This window comes from Sorex araneus, chromosome 4 (assembly GCF_027595985.1).
Source record: "Sorex araneus isolate mSorAra2 chromosome 4, mSorAra2.pri, whole genome shotgun sequence".
NCBI classification, from domain to species: Eukaryota; Metazoa; Chordata; class Mammalia; order Eulipotyphla; family Soricidae; genus Sorex; species Sorex araneus.
In genome coordinates, this window is record NC_073305.1 from 218,538,736 (window position 1) to 218,560,101 (window position 21,366).

Sequence of the window (21,366 nt, forward strand, 5' to 3'; positions counted from 1 at the left end):
TTTTAAGGCTAATGGAGCCCAAGGCTGGCGTGTCTGCCAGCTGCCTGGCAGAGCCGAGTGTTGAGGCGGGTTTGCCAAGACGGGGTTCTGACTCCGGATTCCTGGGCCTGGGCTCCTACCCTTATGTAGTAAGCACTGAGTTTCTTTCCGAGATTTTTGCGAGATGATTTGGACGATAGGGATCATCCTTGCCCAGGGTTGGGGGACCGGGATGCAGTGGATGAAATCGTGCCCCGCGGTCTGGTTCCCCAAGTGCTGGTGGGTGTGTGCAAGGCAGGTGCCCCGTCTCCTGTTCAGTCTCACCGGTCCCTACCACAAACAGCTTTGTTTATTTGGGGGCCACTCCTGGTGGTGCTCAGGGGTCATTCCTGGCAGGGCTCCGCGGACCATACGTGGTGCTGGAGATTGAACCCGAGTTGACTGTGTGCAAGGCAAGCCCCCTACCCGCTGTCCTGCCTTTCTCCATTCCCCCTTGAAAAGTGGTTTTTTTTTTTTTCTTTTTGGGTCACACCCGGCAATGCTCAGGGGTTCCTCCTGGCTCCTGGCTCTGCGCTCAGGAATGACGCCTGGCGGTGCTCGGGGGACCCTATGGGGTGCCGAGGATCGAACCCAGGTCAGCTGCATGCAAGGCAAACGCCCTCTCCACTGTGCTATCGCTCCGGCCCCTCCTCTCAAAAAGTTTTACATGGAAGGATGTGGGGGAGGGAAAGGCCAGTGCTGGGACCCCGTCTCGTTTCAGTCACTTCAGTCTCACAGTTGCCATCTCATAACCTCTAGGGGCTGCTTCCAAAGGGTGTTTTTGATTTAAGGGGGCACTGCTCAGGGACCACTCCTAGCTCTGTGCTCAGGGGCCACTCTTGGCTCTGCTCAGGGGCCACTCCTGGCAGAGCCCTGAGGACCACGCGCAGTGCTGGGCAGTGATTCCTGGGGGGCCACAAGGGAAGCTTTTTGCACTCATGGGGTCGTGTCGAGACCAGGAAGGGGCTGGTTCAGAGGGCTGGGCCCAGGCTCGGTCACCTGAGTCTCAGACTTGATCTCTGGTACCACCTTTTTCCTCTGAGCACTGCGGGGAGCATCCCCTGAGCTCCACACTGGAGTAGCCCCCAGACTCCAGCTGGTGTGACCCCCGAACCGACACGGACAGACAGTGGCAGCGGGTTGGGTGCCACGCCTTGCATACCGCCCACCTAGCTTGGGTCTGTGGCAGTGCTCATGGCTTCTGCTTCCTTGCACTGGCCACCACCGCCTCCCCCAGGAGTGACCCCTAAGGGCAGAGCCGGGATTAAACCCTGAGCATGGTTGGGTGTGGCCCCAAAGCCAAATAAACAAAGTTTTATCTCTGCTCTGCAGAAAGCAAGTCCCTTGGTCGAATGGGTCCTTCCTACTTCCCCATATAAAGGAGTTCCAGGGGCTGGAGCGATAGCACAGCGGGGAGGGCGTTTGCCTTGCACGCGGCCGCCGCGGGTTCAAATCCCAGTATCCCATATGGTCCCCTGAGCACCGCCAGGAGTCATTCCTGAGTGCAGAGCCAGGAGGAACCCCTGTGCATCGCCAGGTGTGACCCAAAAAGCAAAAAAAAATAAAAATAAAAAAAAGGAGTCCCAGTGAGCCCAGAAAGCTCTGAGCCCAGCAGCCTGGCTCTGCAGGACCCTGTGTGGACGCCCAGGATTGCATGGCTCTGAGAGGCCCTCAGGGGTCGCCTCGGGGGATTTCTGCTCTGCTCCAGCCCTACCAAGGGTGGCCCTTGCCGCTGCGGGTTCTCTGGACTGTAGCATCACCAAGGCCCTGCAGTGAACTGTCTAGTTCACTTGCTCAGTATTCCCAGGAGTGGGCCTGGGTCTCCTTAGCATTGCTTGGGATCACCCCCCTCGAGTCCCCCCCAAAAAATGGGGGAAAACGTGGTTATATCAGTGTCACAAGTTCAAGTTTGCACAACTTTCCCCTCCATCTTCCTGTCTAAGACCCAGAGCTTTTTCTGCCAGTTCAGCTCCTCACTTAACTTACCACGGGAGGTGGGTGAGGTCATTCATTTTTCTGAGAATGAATTATCTTGCCAGCAGAATAAGACACAACCAAAACCCTGAGATTTCCCACTCATTCTCTGCCCTTTCCTTCAAACGATTTTTAGACCCTGCCCCAAGGAGCTTTCAGGTAGATAAATATTTGGGTTCTCGAGAAGAAAAACCAAACGGCTGTTTATGCCAAGTCATGGCACAGGTCCCGGGAACAGCAAAAATATGTTTTGCTCGGAGAGTAATGATAGGGTGGCCCCGCCCTGGCACTTACTGGCCACCTAATGACAAGTCAGCCTCTTCCCGCGGGTCCTGTCTCCCCAGTTGGTTCTGCCTCTTCCTCGATGGCCGGTTTCTGCGTGCGGGTCTGGGTCCTGGAAGCTGGCGACGCCAGTGCCCTGAGCAGGGCCCCTGGGGGGTGTTTGTTCGGTGTTGATGCTTCTCAGGACTTTTTGGTAGCAGTGTGACATGGAATCTCCCAGGAAACAGGCATTACTCAGCGGAATCGCGATGCTTCTGCTGAGTTCTTAGGCACACGCTGCACACACCACACACACACACACACACACACACACTCTTTGATGATGTACCATGCAAATAGCTTCATTCTCTTTTCATTTTATTTTACTTATTAGGTCACACCTGGCAGCATTCAGGAGCCTATATCATGGTGCCAAAGCAGGAACCAGGGGTTGGCCAAATGCAAGGCAAATGCCTTAAGTCCTGTACTATCTCTCCAGCCCTAGGTGGTTTTTTCTGGGGGGGGGGGGCGCAGGGGAGGAGCACACCCAGCAGTGCTCAAGTCTTAGTCCTGACTCTGTGCTCAGAGATCACTACTGGTGTGGGTCAGGGGGCCCTACGGGGTGTTGGGAATTGAGTTGGTCTTGTGCAAGGCAAGCACCTTACCTGCTGTGCATATCTTTCCAGCCTCCAACCTACTTAAGAAATTTGTGGGGCTGGAGCAATAGCACAGCAGGGAGGGCTAGCACAGCAGGGAGGGTGTTTGCCTTGCACGCGGCTGACCCAGGTTCAATTCCCAGCATCCCATAGGGTCCCCTGAGCTTCGCCAGGAGTAATTCCTGAGTGCAAAGCAGGAGGTAACCCCTGTGCATTGCCAGGTGTGACCCAAAAAGCAAAAAAAAAAAAAAAGAAAAAAGAAAAAAAGAAATTTGTGCGGCTGGAGCAATAGCACAGCGGATAAGGTGTTTGTGACTTGCACGCGGCTGACCTGGGTTCAAGTCCCAGCATCCCATGGGGTCCCCTGAGCACCTCCAGGAGTAATTCCTGTGTGCAGAGCCAGGAGGAACCCCTGTGCATCATTGGGTGTGACCCAAAAAGAAAATAAATAAAATTTAAAAAATTAAAATACTTGTTTTGAGGCCACACCTGCCAGTGTTCATGGCTTACTCCTGTCTCTGTGCTCAGGGCTCTCTCCTGGCAGTGTTTGGGGGACTTATGGGGTGCCAAGGATCGAACTCAGGACGGACTCATAAAAGGGAAGACCCCGCCCACTGAACTATCTCTCTGCCTGATTTAAAGGTTGTATTCAATTTTGGATATCTAGGCCCCGTTTGGTGCTGCTCTTGGACTATCCCTGGGTTTGTGCTCAGGGTGGGGGATTTGCGCCCGTCGATGCTCTGGGGAGCATACACAGTGCCAGGGATGGAGCCAGGCTCTTCTGCAGTGCTCCAGCGTTGGTGCTCCCCACCCCTGCCTCGGTCTCATTCATTGCCGAGCTACGTTTCACTGGCTACCACGTCTAATTCGCCCACTGTGGGAAGGATCCACTTTCCTCCTCACAGCTGCTGTTGATTCCAAGGCTTGGGTCCAAGCCTTGATGATAAGGTTGGCCCCGGGTGGAACCTGATAGGCACCTCTATCACCCAGCCACCACCCTTCGCACCCTTTCCTTGCCACAACTTGCCCTTTCTGGCCCCCCCACCCCCCTGCCCTGCCACGGCGTCCCCAGCAAGCTTAGAAGGCTTCCCCTGCGTCTGAGAACTGTCCTTAAGCATTCGTGAGGGTGCATGCGGGGCCCTTGACGTCTGGGGGGACCGAGGCCTTGGGACTCAGGGCCGGTGGAACCCCTCCAGGGAGTGCGGTGGGGACGACTGCATGGGACAGTCATTCGACAGCGGTGTGTGGAGCACTGTACTGCGGTCAAAGCGTTGGTACTCCGTGTATCGCTCATGTGTTGTACATATTAGAGCTCAGGAATTTGGGATGCAGCCGTGTGCTAAAGATTCTCTCCCCTGTGGCTTTTTTTTTTTTTTTTTTTTTGTGTAGAAGGGGTCAGTGTTCAGGGCTTACTCCTTTTTTTCTTTTTGGGTCACACCCAGCGATGCTCAGGGGGTTACTCCTGGCTCTGCACTCAGGAATTACTCCTGGCGGTGCTTGGGGGACCCTATGGGATGCTGGGGATCGAACCCGGGTCGGCTGCGTGCAAGGCAAACACCCTCCCCGCTGTGCCATCGCTCCAGCTCCTATATGTGCTCGGGGGACCCTATGGGACGCCGGGGATTGAACCCGGGTCAGCTGCATCCAAGGCGAACGCCCTCCCCCTGTACTATTGCTCTGGCTTCCCAGGGCTTACTCCTGACTCTGTGCTCAGGGTACTATTGCTCTGGCTTCCCAGGGCTTACTCCTGACTCTGTGCTCAGGGTACTATTGCTCTGGCTTCCCAGGGCTTACTCCTGACTCTGTGCTCAGGGTCATTCCTATTTGAGGTCTGAGAAGCACGTGTGGAAGGTGGGCCTGCTGCTGGGGGCCCCGTGCTAGCTCTCGGACCCGGCGTTGTCCTCCTCTGAGCTGTGTCTGGGTGGGGGTGCCACGCACGGGGATGAGCGAGAGGAAGGTGGCGACAGGTGCAGGTGCAGGGAAGAGGCTGGTGCCCAGAGGGGACCGCAGGCTCCTGGACGCTGCGGATCAGAATAGCCCCTTGAGACCCGTGGCCAGGATGGGCCCCCAGTGCTTCTGCACAGGAGGCTGAGCCCGTGCCCTGGACCCCCACCGGCCGCGTGCAGTTGGGGAGCAGGAGCAGCAGGCCAGGGTGACCCGCTGGAGAGGGGACCCGTGCGTGCCCGCGCCCCCCACCCACTGTGGGGAGGGTCTGTCCTCAGACGCTGCTGGGGGGGGGTGAATAAGCAGGGGAGGGGGGCGTCATCGAGAGAAACGGCCTCCGCAGGGGTGCCCCGCGCCCCCCACCCAGCGCCCAGCACTGCCTCGAGGGACTCTGGGGGCGGAGGGAGACCCGCGGCGGGGGCGCGGGGTGCGGGTGTGAGAGACACGGGCCTGGCCGGGCCGAGGCGGGTTAGACTGAGGCGGGTGAGACGGCGCGGCCAGGGCTGAGGTGACTGAGGTGCTGCCCGTCTGCGCCCCGCGGGCCGTGTGAGGCGTCTCGGCCCGGCTCAGGCGTTGCGGGTCCGTGTGAAGCCCCGTGGGCTGTGTGTCCGCCGCGGGCCGGACTAAGGCGTCGCGGGCCGGGTTGGGCCGTCGCGGGCCCCTGTGTCCATCAAGGGCCGGGCAGAGCCGTCGCGGGCCGTGTGTCCGTCGCGGGCCGTGTGTCCGGCCCCTGTGTCCGTCGCGGGCCGTGTGTCCGGCCCCTGTGACCGTCGCGGGCCGTGTGTCCGTCGCGGGCCGTGTGTCCGTCGCGGGCCGTGTGGCCGCCGCGGGCCGGGCTGAGCCGGCGCGGGCCGCGGCGGGCGGCGGGCGGGGGCCGGGGCGGGCCCGGGCGGCGGCGGGGCCGAGGCGGGCCGCGGCCGCCCCGCCTCCCCGCTCCGCCCTCCCGCTCCGCCCTCCGGCGCGGCGCCCGCCCGCCCGCTCCCGCCGCCCGCTCCCCGCTCGCTCTCGGGCCCCCCATGCGGATGTGACATTTCACGCCGCCGCCATTTTGAGAGCGAGCCGAGCCGAGCCGCCGGGCGCCGCGTCCGCCGCCCGCGCCCCGCCGACGCCGCCGACCGGGAGGCGGAGGCCGCAGCGCCCCGAGCGCGCCCGGCCCGTCGCCCGCCCGCGCCGCCCCCGCCGCCGCCGCCGCCGCCGCCGCCCGGCGCCGCCGCCGCCGCCGCCGTCCGCCGCGCAGGCCCGGCCAGGCCGCCCGCCCGCCGCCGCGCCCGGCCCGAGGCGGGGCTGAGTCCGCGGCCCCCGCCCGGCCGCCCTCCGCCCCCGGCCGGCCCGCGGCCCCGCAGCCCCGGCCCCGGCGGCGGGAGGCGGGCCCCGCGGCGGCGGCGGCGGCGGCGGCGGGAGCCGGAGCAGCAGCAGCAGCAGCGGCGGCGGCGGCGGCGGCGGGAGCAGCAGCAGCCGCGGGAGCCGCCGCCGGAGCCGCCGCAGCAGCAGCCGCCGCAGGAGCCGCCGCAGCAGCAGCCGCAGCCCCGGGAGCCGCCGCGGCCGCCCGGCCCGGCCCGCCGGCCGCCCGCCCGCCTCGGCGCCGAGATTGGGCGAATCGCGAGCAAGTACGTGCGCGTCTCCCTGCCGCCGCCGCCCGCCGCGGGCCGCCCCGGGGCCGCCGACGACGCGCGGGAGGACGAGGAGGAGGCCCCGCCGCCGCCGCCGCCGCCGCCCCGGCCCGCCGAGGCCCCGGCCGACATGAACCACCAGCAGCAGCAGCAGCAGCAGCAGCAGAAGGCGGGCGAGCAGCAGCTGAGCGAGCCCGAGGACATGGAGATGGAAGGTGAGGCGGGCCGGGGCGCCTGCCATTGTGGCCGGGCCGCCGCGGGAGCCGCGCGAGGGGCCTCTCGCCATCTTAAGGCAGGCCCGGGCCGCCCGCCCGCCCGCCCGGCCCGGCCCGGCCCGGCCCGGCTCGGCCCGGCCCGGCTGCACCGTCACGCCGCCCCCCGCCCCCACCGCGGGCGCGAACCCCGCCACAAAGCGCCCGGAGCGCGGCCCCGCACGCCCGGCGCGGCCCGGCCCGGCCGGTCTGGCCCGGTTCCGGCCGGTGCCGGCCGCCCGGCGAGGGGGGGGAGGGGGCGGCCCGGGCTCGCCCGCACCTGCCGCCGGGACCCCCCCACCCCCATCCCCAGCGGGCCGGGTTCCGAGACACCTGCCGGGGCGCAGGTGGGCCGGAGGTGGGGCTGGGGGCCCGGGCTGCGGGGGTGAGCGCCGCCGGCATCCGGCCCGCTCCCCCGCGCGCGGGTGCGGGGCTCCGCGTGGACCCCCCAAAACACACACACACGCGCGCGCGCACGCACCTGCGGACCCGCCGCCCGCGCCCACCTCCGCCGCGTGGGACTTAACCTGCGGCACAGCCGGGCCCCACCAAGGACACAGCAGTCCCGGCTCCCGCGCGGGCCGTTTCCCTCCCGGACCCCGGTGTGTGTCTCTGTGTCTTGTGTGTATGTGTCTTGGGGGGGGGTTCCCCAATAAATGGGTCACCGGAGGTCCCGCTTCTGCATGCGGGTTTTGTTTTGATTTTTGTCAGGCGGGAGCAGAGCCTGGGCTGCATCCGTGGGGTGGGGGGGGGGGGGGCTCAGGCAGCCCAGGTGAGGCGGCCGCATGTGTGTGCCCGCGTGTGCCCTCCGGGAGGGTGGCTTGGCGCATGGCTCGGGAGGGGGGCCTCGCCCCCACTGGCACTGCTCCGCGACACACTTTTCCTGCCAAATAATTGGACACTGGTCGGAAAAAGTGGTTTGCCACATTGCGAGTGGCTAGGGGGTGGGGCTGGGGGGGCGAGGCGTGGGAAGTGGCCGCGGAGCCCTGTCCCCCCCCTCCGGGAGTGACCCCGGCTGAGAGAGGGTCTCTCCCCCTCCCCCTCTCCTTGCTGCTGAACCTCAAGTGTTAACTTGTCTCTGCCAGGCTGATCAGAATACCGGCCTCAGTTTCTCGGCAGACACGGGCCCTAGAATGGCTGGTCCAGGGGCTGGGGGACCCCGGTGAGAGCCTCTTGCTCTGCCCGGCCCCCACCCACGACTGGCTTCCGAGACAGAGTGGTGTGGGTGTGCTTGGGGGGGGGGGCTGTCCATGGGCCGTGTGGAAGCAGGGGGGGGCCAGGAGAGAGGTGTGGAAGGCTGTTGGGGGCCCGGGTGGTCTTGGCCGGCAGCTTCTTCCCGCGCTGGGGTCTGATTCCCACTGTCGGGCTTTCCTCGGGGAAAGCAGCTCCCGAGGTCTCCGGGCTGGAGTTGGGCCGGAGTTTCCAGCTGGCGCGGCAGAGGTTACGACCATTAACACTAATTCCTTAAACTGGAGAAATTTGTTTCCTTCTGCACCCGGGATCCATTAGCCCGCGGGCTCCCCGGGGTCTCCACCTGAGGCCCCACAGGTGTGCGCGTGCTGGCTCAGGGACCCACCCCCCAGCCTCTCCGTGGGGCAGGTGGGCTTCAGCCGCCAGCCCCGCTCCTCGACTCCGGCAGGAGCCGGGCAGGGTGTGCTGGGCTTGAGCAAGCGAAGGCTTTGCCAGGGAGGAGCGGCCAGCCTGGCCCTCCGGGGCTGGGTGGTTTCTCGGGAGCCCGGGCAACTGGTTTGGTGGGTCGGGTTCGCCTCTGGAGAGGTCGGCCTTGGTGTGCTTCCGTGCCGCCTCTGCTCTGCAGGGCTGCGGCCGTCGCCCCGCTGCCGTGGCCCGGGGAGTCTCCCTTGCCCGGTGCGCTGCTGAGGGTGAAGGACAGCGCGGGGGGGGGGGGGTGGGGGGTGGGCGGTGTGTGGGCAGAGCCCAGGACTGTGGTTCGCAGCCATAGCAGGGGGGCGGCGGGGTGGGGTCTGCCCCGCACGAATGACCATGTCACCGGGCAGCATCGGCCTCTGCCCTCCCGGGACCGGGAGCTGGGCCACGGGGAGGCCCCAGGCTGTGTGTGTGTGCGGCGGGCCGGCCGCTGGCCCCCCTCACCCCTGCTATTTGCTCCCGGGGTGGTTCTTGGGCCCCCGCAGCGAGAAGCCGGGGGTTCAGAGCGTGGTCTGGGGGGCCCCGGGCCATGGCACTTGCCGTGTGACCCGACTCGGGCCCCGGTGCGGGGACCGGGAGCTGCTCCCGGCCGGCGTCTCGCGCGTCCCGACCCGCCCGTGTGGGCAGCTGGCCCTTCAGGTTCCCTGACTGCTGCAACTGGTTTGGGAGGGGAGAGTGGGTGCCCCTGCGCAGGTGCTCCCAGCTAGCTGAAACCACCTGATGAGGTCTGAGGTGTAGTTTTCCTTTGCAGAGAGCACCATAGCGAGGCAAAAATCAAATAATCCGAAGCTAGTGATTTTCCTCTCCCATCAGCTCGGCTGGTGAGAACTGCGGGGAGGCCACAGCGGCACGTTCGTTGACCTGGAGAAGCGGGAAGGAGGTGCCAGGGGTAGGGGGTCCGGCCCACTTTGGAGTGGTGGGGCCCCGAGGGGAGATGGGGAGCCGTCGCCCCCCGGTCTTGTTCCCGGGGCGGGTCAGATCAGTGGACAGGAGCACAGGCGCGGGGCCGGTTGGCCCTGAAAGTGGACTTTGCCTCCGAATCGAATTGGTGTGTGACCTTGTGTTCCCGTGCCTCAGTGTGCCTCCCGGAGCACGAGGCCGGGCCCGCCTGCGGGGCCGTGGGGAGAAAGAACGCAGGGGTGCCAGGCCCCGAGTGGGGGGGGGCCCAGGTGTGCTCCGTCCGTCAGGGGCTTTCCTCAGCGGGGCGAGAGGGGCCCGTGGGCCGTGCCTTCCAGCCTGTGAATCTCTGAAAACTTGAGCGAGTGGCAGAGAGGGGATGGCCGGGCTCCGACCCCCCCGTTCCTCCTGTCCCCAAGCCCTTTTGGTGCTTCCAGTCTGACCCTCTTGCCTCATCCTGGGGCCTGATTCTGCGCCCAGCCTCCCGAGCCCCGTGGGATGGGCCCTCCTGGCCTCCTGAGCCACCTGGCCCTGGCCGGTGGCCTGTCCACCCGACTGTGGGCAGTGGGGCGGCGGGCCGGGCCGGCGCGGCGTGTGCGGGAGCCAGAAACGCGCGCTGCTTTGATGGCTGCAGTTTCAGTTCACTTTTATGGCTTTTAATGAAAGTGACTTCAAAAGGCCGCCCTGGGTCCCGTTGGAAGGAAACCTTGTTTCCCAGACGGGACACAGCCAGCGTCACGGGGCGGGGGCAGGGCAGGGCAGGGTTTGCTGCTGTTGGCTGCCTGGTGTGTCACAGGGCCGGGGGTGCTGGTGCTCTGCTCGCTCACCAGGGCAGAGAAGCCGTGTCCCAGGTGTCTGTTGGCCTGTGCGGTGACAGAGTTCGGTGTTAAACGTCCCCTGTTTCATAATGGCCTTGTTCTGAACTAATGTGGACTGCAGAAAGTTGGGGGAAGCAGAAAGTGTCCCTTGAGCGCAGGCGAGAGTCGCGTAGGCCACTCTCCGAGTGGGGTAACACATGCCCGGGCTCGGAGAAGTCAGGCGTGTCGAAATCCTCCCGAGCTGTGGGAGCAGGTGAGCGCGGCGGGGCGGGCGGGCGGGCTGCCGCTTCTGCCGTGGGTGTAGCTGCTCCCCCCCCCCCTTGGTTTTGGTCCACACCCGGCAGCGCTCAGGGCTGACCCCGGCTCTGCGAGCCAGCCTGAAAGAAGCCGGCGGGAAGGGGGAGGCGTGCTCCTGACACCCCGGGGTCCGGAGGGCCGGGCGCACACTCCCAGGTGTGTCTGGGGGGGGCCGTGCCCCCTTGCCTCTCCTTCCTTGCCCCCCCCATGTGGGGTACTTGGGGGAGGAGCTGGGGGCTTTTCCCTGGGCAGCGTGTGGCAGGGCTGAGGCGTGGAGGCAGAGCGGGGCCCCGGGCCCAGGGAAGACCTGGGCCACCTGCCCCGCCGGCGCAGCTGTGGGGGATGAACCGTTTTCTAGGGTCTCAATCGGCCCCATGCGCCGCTGTTGTAGAACAAGCACAGGCACCGCTTTGCTCTCAGCAGCATGTGGGGGGCATTTTAAAGTGCTCGCTGAGTGTGGCTGGTGGCCCAGAGCCCAGCAACCCGAGGTGCTGGGACCACACCACAGGCCCGGAAGTAGGAATCCCCCCTGGAGCATGGCGGCGGGAGGGCCTCGCACCCAACAGTCCCTGCCCGGTGGGGCCGCGCAGACAGAGCAGGCCCGAGACACAGACCCGTGCCTGGAGCCCGGCTCTGTGGAAGGTGGTTGATGCTGGGCGGCTCCCGTGGCGGCTCAGGCTTGGAAGGACAGTGGGTCTGGGCTCCTGGGGCTGGTTGGGTCCTGGGGCGCGTGTGGAGCTGCAGGTCCTGGGGCGCTGAGCCACGCTCCGCAGGAGCCCCCGAACACCCCTCACTCCCCCCCCGACAGGCCTAAAATAGCATCCCGAAGACAGGCCCCGGCTCATGGGGTGCGAGAAGCGGGAAGATGTGTGTCTTGTACTCGTGTGGCACGACTCACGTGTGTGGGGCCAAGGGGGCCTCCCTCCCAGCCACGCGAGGGGCGAGGAGTTGCACGGTGACCAGTGGCCTTGCTCCTGGCCGGACCGCGCGTTGCTGCAGAAAGCTCCCACGGAGACCTGCAGAGATTCTTCCGGGCTCTGGGACTCCCTGCCTCGGTGCTGGGGATCGAACCCAGGACTCCTAGGGGCAGGGCCGTTGATCCGGAAAGGTTCTTTTATGGCTAGTTGGTTGGTTTGTTCTTGCTTGGGGGCCACACCCGGCAGTGTTCTGGGGTTACTCCTGGCTCTGCACTCAGGGGACCACATGGGTGCTGGGAATCGAACCCGGCTTGGCCACGTGCAGGGGAGACGCCCTAGCTGCTTTGCTATGGCTCCCGTCCGCGGAAAGGTTCGGAGAGCAGTTTTGCAAGGTTTGTCTGGAGACGGCCGCAGTGTGTGTCTTCAGCTTAGTGGCTGCATTCTTTCCCTGAGGACGTGCCGAGGGCGTGCGCGGCAGACACCCAGTACAGCGGGTTCCCGAGTGACTCCCCACACCCGCCGGCCCGGGTCCACCCCGGCTGCAGCTTGCTGCCTGCCCGGGCTGCCCGGGGGACCCGCTCTGGGCCCCCAGCAGACTCGGCCTGGGCCTGGGGTCTCCTCACAAGCCCCCATGGCCTGACGTCTCTGGGGAAGGGCCGTGGAGGCTCGGCTCTGAAACTTGGGTCAAGACCAGACCGGTTGGGGGTCAGAGAGGCCTCAGGTGTGGATTCAGCATCCGTCCTGCTCCCCAACCAAGAGACCCCCGGTGTTAACTCCGGCCTGAACAGTGCAGCCACTTTCCCAGGAGCCCGGCTCTCAAGGGGGAGGGAGTCTGGGGCGGGGGGCTGCAGGCACGGGGCCGGGGAGTTCCCTGCTGCTGGGGTCAAGGCATAATTTGAATATTTGTTTTTGGCTCTTACTGTGACAGTGAACTTAAAAATCAGGCCCAGGGGCTGGAGCGATAGCACAGCAGGGAAGGCGTTTGCCTTGCATGCAAGCTGGTCCAGGTTCGATTCCCAGCATCTCATAGGGTCCCCCGAGTACCGCCAGGAGTACTTCCTGAGTGCAGAGCCGGGAAGAACCCCTGTGCATCGCTGGGTGTGACCCAAAGAGCAAAAAAAAAAAAAAAAAGAAACAAATAAGGCCCAGGTCTTAGGGGAGGCTGCAGGCCGTGGAGCTCCCGCAGGAGCCCATGGTGCGGACCTTGGTAGCCGCTGGCCCGTCTGCGCCCCGCCTGCCCGCCTCTGGGGCTCAGTTCCCTGGACGTCCCTGCAGGATGAGCGGGAGTGGACATGGTCACTACGGGCAGGATGACCCTCGGCCCTCGGTGTGCATTGTAAATCCCCAAGTGCATCGTGGGTTTTGTTTCAAACACTCCGTTATATCCTGCAGACTCCGTTCTATCCCGCTCAGAGAGGGGCCAGAGCGAGGAGGCAGCGGGGAGGGCGTTTGTCTTGCGCGGGGCTGACCCAGGTTCAATCCTTGGCATCCCGTACGGTCCCCCAGCACCGCCCAGAGTAATTTCTGAGTGCAAAACCAGGGATAGCCTCAGAGCATCTCCCGGTGTGACCCTAAAGGTGTGGGGGGGAGATGGAAAGAGGGCCTGGAGAGACTTTGCGGCACAGAGGGCAGAGGCTGGCCTTGCGTGCAGCTGACCTCCACTCAGTTCCTGGCCCTGGTGTGGCCGGGGGCGGGGGGAGAATAACTGGGAGGGAGGAGGTTATAAATAACCCTCCACCTTAGTGTCCACGGCCCTTTGCAGCTTGGATGGTGTGGCAGGGACCCCTCCCCACCACCACCATGGAACCAGGCAGGCGCTGGCCTGTGCGGTGGGGGCGCAAGGACGAGCCCTGCGTGACGTCACACTTCCCTCTGTGGCGGCCAGTCCCGCGCTGTGGCTGGACCCAGGGGCCGGGGGTGGCACCCTGCTGTCCCACCTCTGGAGCTGGGCGCCTCCCGGCAGCGGCTCCAATTTCCTGATGATCCTCTTAGGCGGTTTCATCCGTTTATTTATTTTGGCCGCGCTCTGGCGCTGGGGTGCGCAGGGACCTGCCCCGCTGGGGACTCCGCTCCCCCCTGGGCCGCCGCCCTGGAGAAGTCAGTCCTTCAGCTTTTTTTGTATGTTCTGTGTCGGTAGCTGGTCCCACACTGTGTCTGCTCGCAGCCCCGCCGCTGGGTCTCATGTGAGTCTGGCTTTGAATTAAGGTCAGGCCTCCCCTGTGTGTCGGTGCCCCGGGGCCCGCTCCCCCCTGTCCACAGGAACGTCCCCTGGGGACCGGGTCCCCGCTCCACCGAGCTTGCCGCTGCCTCTGCGGGTTTAGAATTCCCAGAGGACCACGGCCCGAGCTAACCCAGAAAGGCGCTTCCTGGCCAGTCTGCTCCGGCCTTCCTGGGCTGGAGCTTCCTCCGCTGCGGCTGGCTCGCACCCAGAGTCTGGCTCTCGGCAGGTGTGTGCTCGGCCCGGCCCGTCGTTCAGTACTTGGGGGCAGCTGGCAAGGTGTTCCGGGGCCCTGTGGTGACAGGGTTGAGCCGGGGGCTCCCTCCTGCCCTTCAGCATCTTTCCTGGGGTCTCGGGACTTTGCAGAGCATGCGAAGCTGGAAGAAGGGACTGCAGGGTGGGCCGAGTGCGGTCTGAGGGTGTCCCCGGGCCGTGGGGACACCGCCGGGGCCACCAGCTGTGGGAGGGAGCACCCCCCGAGGTGCCTGGATGACCCCAGCCTCAGATTCCGGCTGGTTCCTGTGTGCAGTTTACAGTCCTGAGAATGACCCTTCACCCCGCCGCTGCAGATCAATTGGCTTTCTGGGCTGGGATGCAGGGTCCCATACCCGCGAGCTCTCAGGATCGTGCCCCAGGGCTGCTTGTCCCCAAGCCTCTCCTCTCAGGCTTGCATGGTGCCTTCTGACGTCCCTCACTGGCCATGTGGGAGGAGCCAGGCGCTGGGCTGTGTGGATCAGTTCCCACGTGGCCCGTCATAGTCTCGGTGGGAGCTGGGGTGGGAGCACCCTCGTGTCCACGGTGGGGCAGCCGGCACGACTCAGCTTGCCTACTGGGACAGAAGGAGCAGCGTCTTGTTGGAGTCTGTCTCCTGGGGGGGGGGGGGCGCAGTGACTTGGGGGTGCCTGCCTCCGCATCCTCGGGGGCTTGGGGAGGGGCCCCCAGACCAGGCCTGGAGACTGTGACACCTGTTTAAAGCCCCCGCAGGTGTTTTTAGCTGGGCTTTGGGTCAGCTTTACTCCTGGCTCCCGGGGTCACTCTGGGGACGCCAGGGGGCTACATGCATCGCCAGGGATGGAACTGGGGTCAGCTGCAGGCTTGGCGTGGGGCTCCCCAGTGTGCCAGGGGCCTTGCTTTCTGAAGGCTGCGCAGAGTTTCCTCTGGAGAGCTTTGCGTCCCTGCGGGGACCACGCGTCCGTGTCTCCCCGGGCGCGCGCGGGAGTCCTCCTTGGGTCGCCCTCGCGGGGCTGAGGGTATCTGGCTTTTTGATGCTGAGAGCCACGGCCCTGGCGAGCGAGCGTGTGCTCCGGCCGTCTGTGGATGCTCCCCATCTGTTGGGGAAGGTCCCGTGACCTGATCCCTGGCTGGCCGTCTTCAGCAGGAGTGTCCCCCCCGACCCGTGCGGCCCCCACAGCGCCTGGCCTCGGGGGCATCCTTCCCCACCCCCTGGGGGTGGAAGATGGGCGGGAGTGACACCCAGGGAGTGACACCCAGCGCGACTTGGAGACTGGGCGGAGCTGGAACCACCTCCACGGCTTCCCCGCCCCCACCCCATCTGGCAGCGCCCCCACCCCTGTGTCAGGGCCCCCTGTCCTGCAGGTCACCCCGCCCTCCCCCGGCTCTGTTGCTCCCGCCCAGCGGTTTCCGGGAGCTTCCGGCCGAGCTGGTCCAGCGGGTTCTGCGCGGTGGCGCTTGTGCAGGAGGCTGGCCCGGGGTCCGGGCGCTGGTCGGTCCTGCTCTGGGAAGCGAGGCCTCCCCGGGGAGCCCGGCTCGTCAGGAAGTCTCAGAGTCCTGGCACCACTACAGGGCTTGTCGGCATTTCCCTTCCCCGTGCCAGGCCCTGGGGTCCCTGGGGTCCCACGGCTGCCCCCTCTGGACGTGACCCGCCCAGAGTCCCCTTTCATCCAGCCTCGGCTTCTCACTCGCTGCCGTGAGCATTTCCTCCTCCACTCCGGAAGCGGAAATCGGGAGCCCGAGGTGGCAGGCCGTGTGCAGGCGGCGGCTGGTGAGCGTCCGGGCAGCTGTGGCGTCTGCCGGAGCAGGACCAGACCCCGTGGTGCCGGCGACCCTGGAGGGGCTGGCTGGTCCTGTCCCACTGCTGGGACCCAGGGGGCGTGAGGTGGCCGTGCTGCCTGCGCCCTTCCAGGATGGCGGCCTTCTCGGGCTGCCCAGGCAGGGCTCGGACCGTCTCTCCAGTCTCTCTGTCCCTGGCATCTAGCTGCCATGGGGCCCCGCAGCCCTGGGTCCCACCCCGGCCCAGCGGGGACACTGCTCTGGGGACAGCGTCTCCTCTCCGGGACCCGGACTACTCATAAGGTGGTCCAGGTGGGCAGGGCCTGGGGCCCAGTGAGGGGGGCTGCACCCCGCAGGGCTCCCGGGGGAGTGGCGCGGGGAGCAGTGAGGATCTCGAGGTGCTCCTCTTACTCCCCTGTGCCTTTGCCCGGCCTCTCCGGAGGTCCCATCTCTGACCACACCCCCATAGTTGGCATGTGGGGGTCCTGCCCTGGCTTTACTGTGGTCTTGCCCTTCCCGTGTAGAGCATCACACCTCCCGGGTGACTGCGCACACACAGGGGCACTTGTCACTTCATGTCCTTGTTTCTTTGGGCTTAGAGGTGTTTTGTCCCTGAAATTGTTCCTGGGGGTTGCAGTGGCTGGTGATTGCGGGTCCCTCTGGCAGCAGGAGCACGCACAAAGCAGGGACCCCCACTACCCGCTGAGCCTTCACCCTAGCCTTGCTTTTTGTTTGGCGCTCACCTGGCATTGCTTGGGGCCTCCCCTGTGAGTTGTTTTTTTGGGGGGGTGTCACTTGCTGTGTCAAGGATCAAGCCTGGACCTCGTGGACACCCCAGTTGTCCTGCCCTCTGAGCGTCTCTGGCCCCTGCTTTTGTCTTTTTTTTTTTGGATCAGCTTTTGACTTTGGGCCGCACTGGGATTGGCGGCAGAGAGCAGTGTTCCCGCACCCGCGCGCCTGGCTTTCCCTGTCGGCAGCACGCGCCATGCCAAGGGAGCGGACCCCTTGGCTCCCGGAGCTGGTTCCCGCTGACCCCGCTCTGTGGCTCGCACCCCTTGCTGAGGGAGGCACCCCTCTGCCCCGACGACATTGCTGGAAACTCCAGCAGGAATTTCGTGGGAGCTTCAGAGAACAAGAATGCAGGGGGGGGGTCTCTGGGTTCTAAACACTCACTCTGATGCGTCCAGGGGAACCCGCCCGCCCCCCACATTCTACTGCAGCGCCATGCAGACAAGGCAGGCATGGCGGGGAGCCACAGGCTGGGACGAGAAGGTGACCTGGCCCCCCGGGGGGGCCCGGCGCTGGCCTTCCTGGCCACCCTTCCCGCGTCGATTCCGCTGGGTAGCTCAGAGACCGGCAGAATTCAGGCTCAGCCTGAGACCCTTGTGTCTCGCTGTCTCTAAACGGGCTCAGCGCCCTCGAAAGCGGGGCTGGGGGGGGGCATTTCCCCGCAGAGTTGGGGTGGGGGTGGACTTCAGTGTGGCCCCCCAGTGTCCTGTCCCTGGTGCTCACGGGACCCTCGGTGGCACTGGCTTGTCAGGGCTATGAGGCTTGGGGGTGGCTGTTGGTTCCCGCTTCTCCCCGTGCCTTCTAGGGACGGTTGGGAAAGTTTCGATGGAGTGGCAAGAGCGTGTCAGAGCCAACAGACTGGAGTTTAGCTCAGCCCTTGACTGGAGGAGTGACTCGCGCCCTTCCATGGCGGTGGTTCTGCGCTGTGACATCACAAACAGACATGGGGAGGGGAGCAGAGAAAGGCTCAGACACCCCCGTTCCGCCTCGGCCTCACCGGTTGCCTCCGCGTCTCTAACGTCACACTCTTCCAGAGGCGCCGTGAGATGAGGCTGTGGGAACTGAGCGAGGCTGCCACCAGCGGTTTACCCTTCGTGGGCCCTGGGCATAGCCGCGCCCGCGGGCCGGGTGTGTCCTCTGTTTCGGACGGCAACGGTCCTGCACACCTTCGACACGGTCTTGACTTTGTGCCTGCTCGTGCGAGGCGCCGCCTGTCAGCTGGTGCTGGCTGGCCGACTCCCAGCCTTAGCAACTTGAGGTAGCGTTGTGATCAGCCCCTAAAGCGAGCGAGCCCGCCTGGGAGAAGCTCTGGCGAGGCCAGGCGCAGGATTTGCCGGAGAACAGTACCCGCGGGCCCCTGCCTGCCCCGAGCCTGGTCCTAGCCTTGCTGGAGTGCTGCCGGCTCGGCGGGCTTTGTGCTTCCCTCCGACTCCAACTCGGGAGCCACAGTCTTCGCTGCACGACGAATCCTCCGGCCGAGCGCACTCGTCTCTGAGCTGGCTGCTCGGTGCTCTGGCCCTGGGCAAGCATCCCGGCGTGCCACAGGGCAGCATGGCCTGTCCCGCTCGCAGGGGCTCCTTGGCCAGTGCTCCGTTCTGTGCCCTGCATCTACCACATGTGCTCATCCTCCCGCAGCTGGGAAACGGCGCTGCCCTTCATTTTCCGCCTCCGGGCCTGGGGGGGGGGTGCGGAGTTGGCTTGACTCGTCCTTCGCCGTGTCATCGCCACAGCTTCCAGTTCTGGTGACCCAAGCACGCCTGTGCGGACACTTTCTCCCCGCTGGGCTCGGATCCCCGCGGGCCTCCCTTGCCCCACGCTGCCCGCTGCTGACACTTGCTTGGCAGCCGAGCCCTCCCTGGGTCTGGAGCCCGCACGGGAAGCGTCTCTGAGAGCAGCTGTGCTGCGCCGCGCCGCGCCAGAGAGCGACATGAGAGGCCCCAGGCAGGCACCGAGCTCCGCTCTGCTCGGGAGTCACCGGGGGCTGTTGCCTTGGGGGGCTTCTGGGCTCTCCTGGCGCTTGGGGCGGGGCGGGGGGCAAAAGGCCCTTGCCACTGTCCCAGCGTCCCTGAGGGGCCCTCTAAGGAGACGCATGTGTCCGCTTTGGAAGGCCCGGGAGCGCTCGTGTTAGGGGTGTGAGCTTTACTCAGTTAAGGCGTTTGAGCGTCGGGATTGGAAATGGCCCGAGGTTGGGGGGAGACTCTGGGTTTCTGAACTGTTCAGCGAGAACCGCCTCGGGTGGGCGCGCTGCGGCCGACCCTGCGAGCCGGCCGGGGAAGGCGCTCTCCAAGGTGCTGAAGCGACTCCGCGCCCGGCCGGTGGAGAGGCCGCGCGGCCAGCCCAGCACACGTCTCTGGGCCGCTCTCAGCTACTCGGCCCCTGCTCCCCTCGCGCGTCTGTGTGTCGGGGAGGTCTGGCCCCGGCGCTGGCCACAGGGAGCACTGGGCGGGGAGGAGGAGGGTCGGAGTGTGAGGCGTCGGAGGCCCTTTCTCGGGGGATGGGGCGCGCCGGCCTCCCAAGGGTCCCGAAAGCGGTGGGGACTGCGCCTGCCTCTGCCTCGCCGTTGCGACTCTGCTTCCCACGGGCCCTCAGCCTGTGTCGGGCGGGTCCTCTCCCCGCAGGCCCCCCGCGCAGGGAGGCAGGGACACCGGGCCTGTTGGAAGGCGGTGGCGGTGTCCGTCTGGAACGTTCTGCCTGTCATGTCTATATTTAGTCCTTTTCCTCGGGTGCTGGGCAGAGGGCGCGGGAGCCGTGAGCTGTCCTCCGTGCAGCTGTGGGCCACGTCCTGGTTCTAATCCCGACACCCCAAACGGTCCCCTCCTGAGCACCGCCAGGTGGCCCCCAGAACAAAGACACGGGAAAGATTTTCTCTGGGATTGAGTGGGAAATCTTTTAAAATGTATATTTATATATAACTAGGTATATTTAATTTTTGTTATTTTTATAAAATAACATTTAATTAATTAATTAATTTTTTGCTTTTTGGGTCACACCTGGCAATGCACAGGGGTTCCTCCTGGCTCATGCACTCAGGAATCACTCCTGGCAGTGCTCAGGACCATATGGGATGCTGGGAGTCGAACCTGGGTCGGCCGCTGTGCTATCGCTCCAGCCCCAAATTTTTTTGTAATTTTCAAAATATATTTAGCATGTTTTCTATATCAACTGGAGCAAATTCAGATCTCATTTAGCCTTTGGGGGCCACACCCAGGGCCTCAGCTGCCGTGGTGTATTCTCTGGTACTGAGTTACATCCCTTAGCCTTCCCTGGAACATTTAAAACCAGGTTTATGATTAGTCACATTTCTTTTTATTTATTTATTTATTTTGCTTTTTGGGTCACGCCTGGTGATGCACAGGGGTTACTCCTGGCTCTACACTCAGGAATTACTCCAGGCGGTGCTCAGGGGACCATATGGGATGCTGCGAATCGAACCTGGGTCAGCCGCGTGCAAGGCAAACGCCCTCCCCGCTGTGCTATGGCTCCAGCCCCTCTTTTTAATTTTTTAATGAAACACCGTGAGATGCAGTTACATACATACACACTTTCGTGGTTACGTTTCGGTCATACAATGGCCAAGTACCCATCCCTCCACCAGTGCCCATTCTCCACCACCAGTGTTCCCAATGTCTCCCCCCCGCCCCCACCTCTGTGGCAGGCACATTCCCTCTTACTCTCTTCTTTTGGGTGCTATGGTTTGCAGGACAGGTAGTAACTGACCATGTTCGGTCCATAGCCTACTCTCAGCACGCGTCTCCCATCCCGAGCGAGCCCTCCAAGCATCATGTACTTAGTGGTCCCTTCTCTACCCAGCTGCCTTCTCCCCTGGTCCCTGACGCCGGCTTCCGGGCCGTGGAGCGACCCTCCCCGCCCTGGTCTCTATCAGCCCTGGGTGTCAGTCTCCCGTTCTGTTCCTTTCTGCTCCCCAAATGCGTGCCGTCCTCCTGTCTGTCCCTCTCTTAGGCTGGTCACACACTGAGTGAGTGCTGCATGCGGAGTGGGGAGGGAGTGTGTGTCGGGGGCTGCTGTGCCTCCTCAGCGCGAGGCCCCTAACGCGGCGTCTCTTGTCTTCCCCGCAGCTGGAGATACCGATGACCCCCCCAGAATCACTCAGAACCCTGTCATCAATGGGAATGTGGCCATGAGCGATGGGCACAACAACACCGAGGAGGAGATGGAGGACGGTGAGTGTGGGCGCGGGGCGGGCCGCGGCGCGGAGCGGAGCTGGTGCGGAGGAGGCGGTGTGGCCGCGGCGCACGCGACAGGGACAGCCCGCTGGCCCCCGCTGTCCGCGGTGAGTAGCTGCTCGCCGGCTCCCGCGGGAAGGGGGGCATCAGCCGTGGCGTCTCCAGAACAGGCGGCCCCCCTCTCCTTGGTGGCAGCACAGTGCTGGCCAGCGTTAGGACGTGGCTGCCCTTGGCCCCTCGGGCCCTGGGCAGGAGGTTGTGTGTGGCAACTTATCCGTCTACACTCGAGGTCTCTGTGTGCTCGGGGCCGGGCCTGGGTGTGGCCGAGTGCCAGGCGGAGGCTCCTGAGCGGCTGAGATGGCGCGTCCGCCCGCGGCCTGTCCTCATGAGGGTTGTGTCCTTCCCAGGGGAGTAGCGGGGCAGTGGACAGGAACCAGCAGCCTCCGGAGCGACTCTGCTGCTCAGACTCCTGCCCCCGCCCAGCCTCTGAGAAGCTGCGGCCCTAGGTGAGCGCTGGCTCACGCATTCCCTGAGGCAGGTAAAGAGGTGCGGCCTGAGCCCTCAGCCCTGACCCGCGGGCGCCCCCCCTGCAGGCCCCGGGCCACTGCAGTGGCGTGTGTGCGGGCTCTGCCTGCCGGCCTTGCTCGTCAGCGCCCGTGATGCGCCTGGCACCGGCACGAGCCCAGCTAGCGGGGAGCATGAGCAGGGGCAGCCCGAGTGTCCTTGGGAAGCTGCAGGTGCGTGAGCGCACAGGGGTGGCCGGAGCTAGCGGACTCCGGGGCCAGCATCGCGGCCTGCCCCCGCTCAGCAGCCCTGAACACGCGTGACTTGAGCATCTCGCTCTTCACGCTGGGCTC

The 21,366-nt window shown here is 64.9% G+C and overlaps 1 protein-coding gene across 1 annotated transcript in view; it reads left to right on the forward strand.

Moving 5' to 3' along the window:
* The first annotated feature begins 6,394 nt into the window (after positions 1-6,394).
* The window catches only part of USP7 (ubiquitin specific peptidase 7), a 32,346-nt gene continuing 17,374 nt past the window's right edge, over positions 6,395-21,366 (forward strand). The window contains exons 1-2 of the mRNA XM_055135319.1: positions 6,395-6,678; positions 20,402-20,506. Coding sequence (XP_054991294.1) covers positions 6,594-6,678; positions 20,402-20,506 — 190 coding nt within the window. The 5' untranslated portion in view covers positions 6,395-6,593. The remainder of the gene's footprint in view (positions 6,679-20,401; positions 20,507-21,366) is intronic.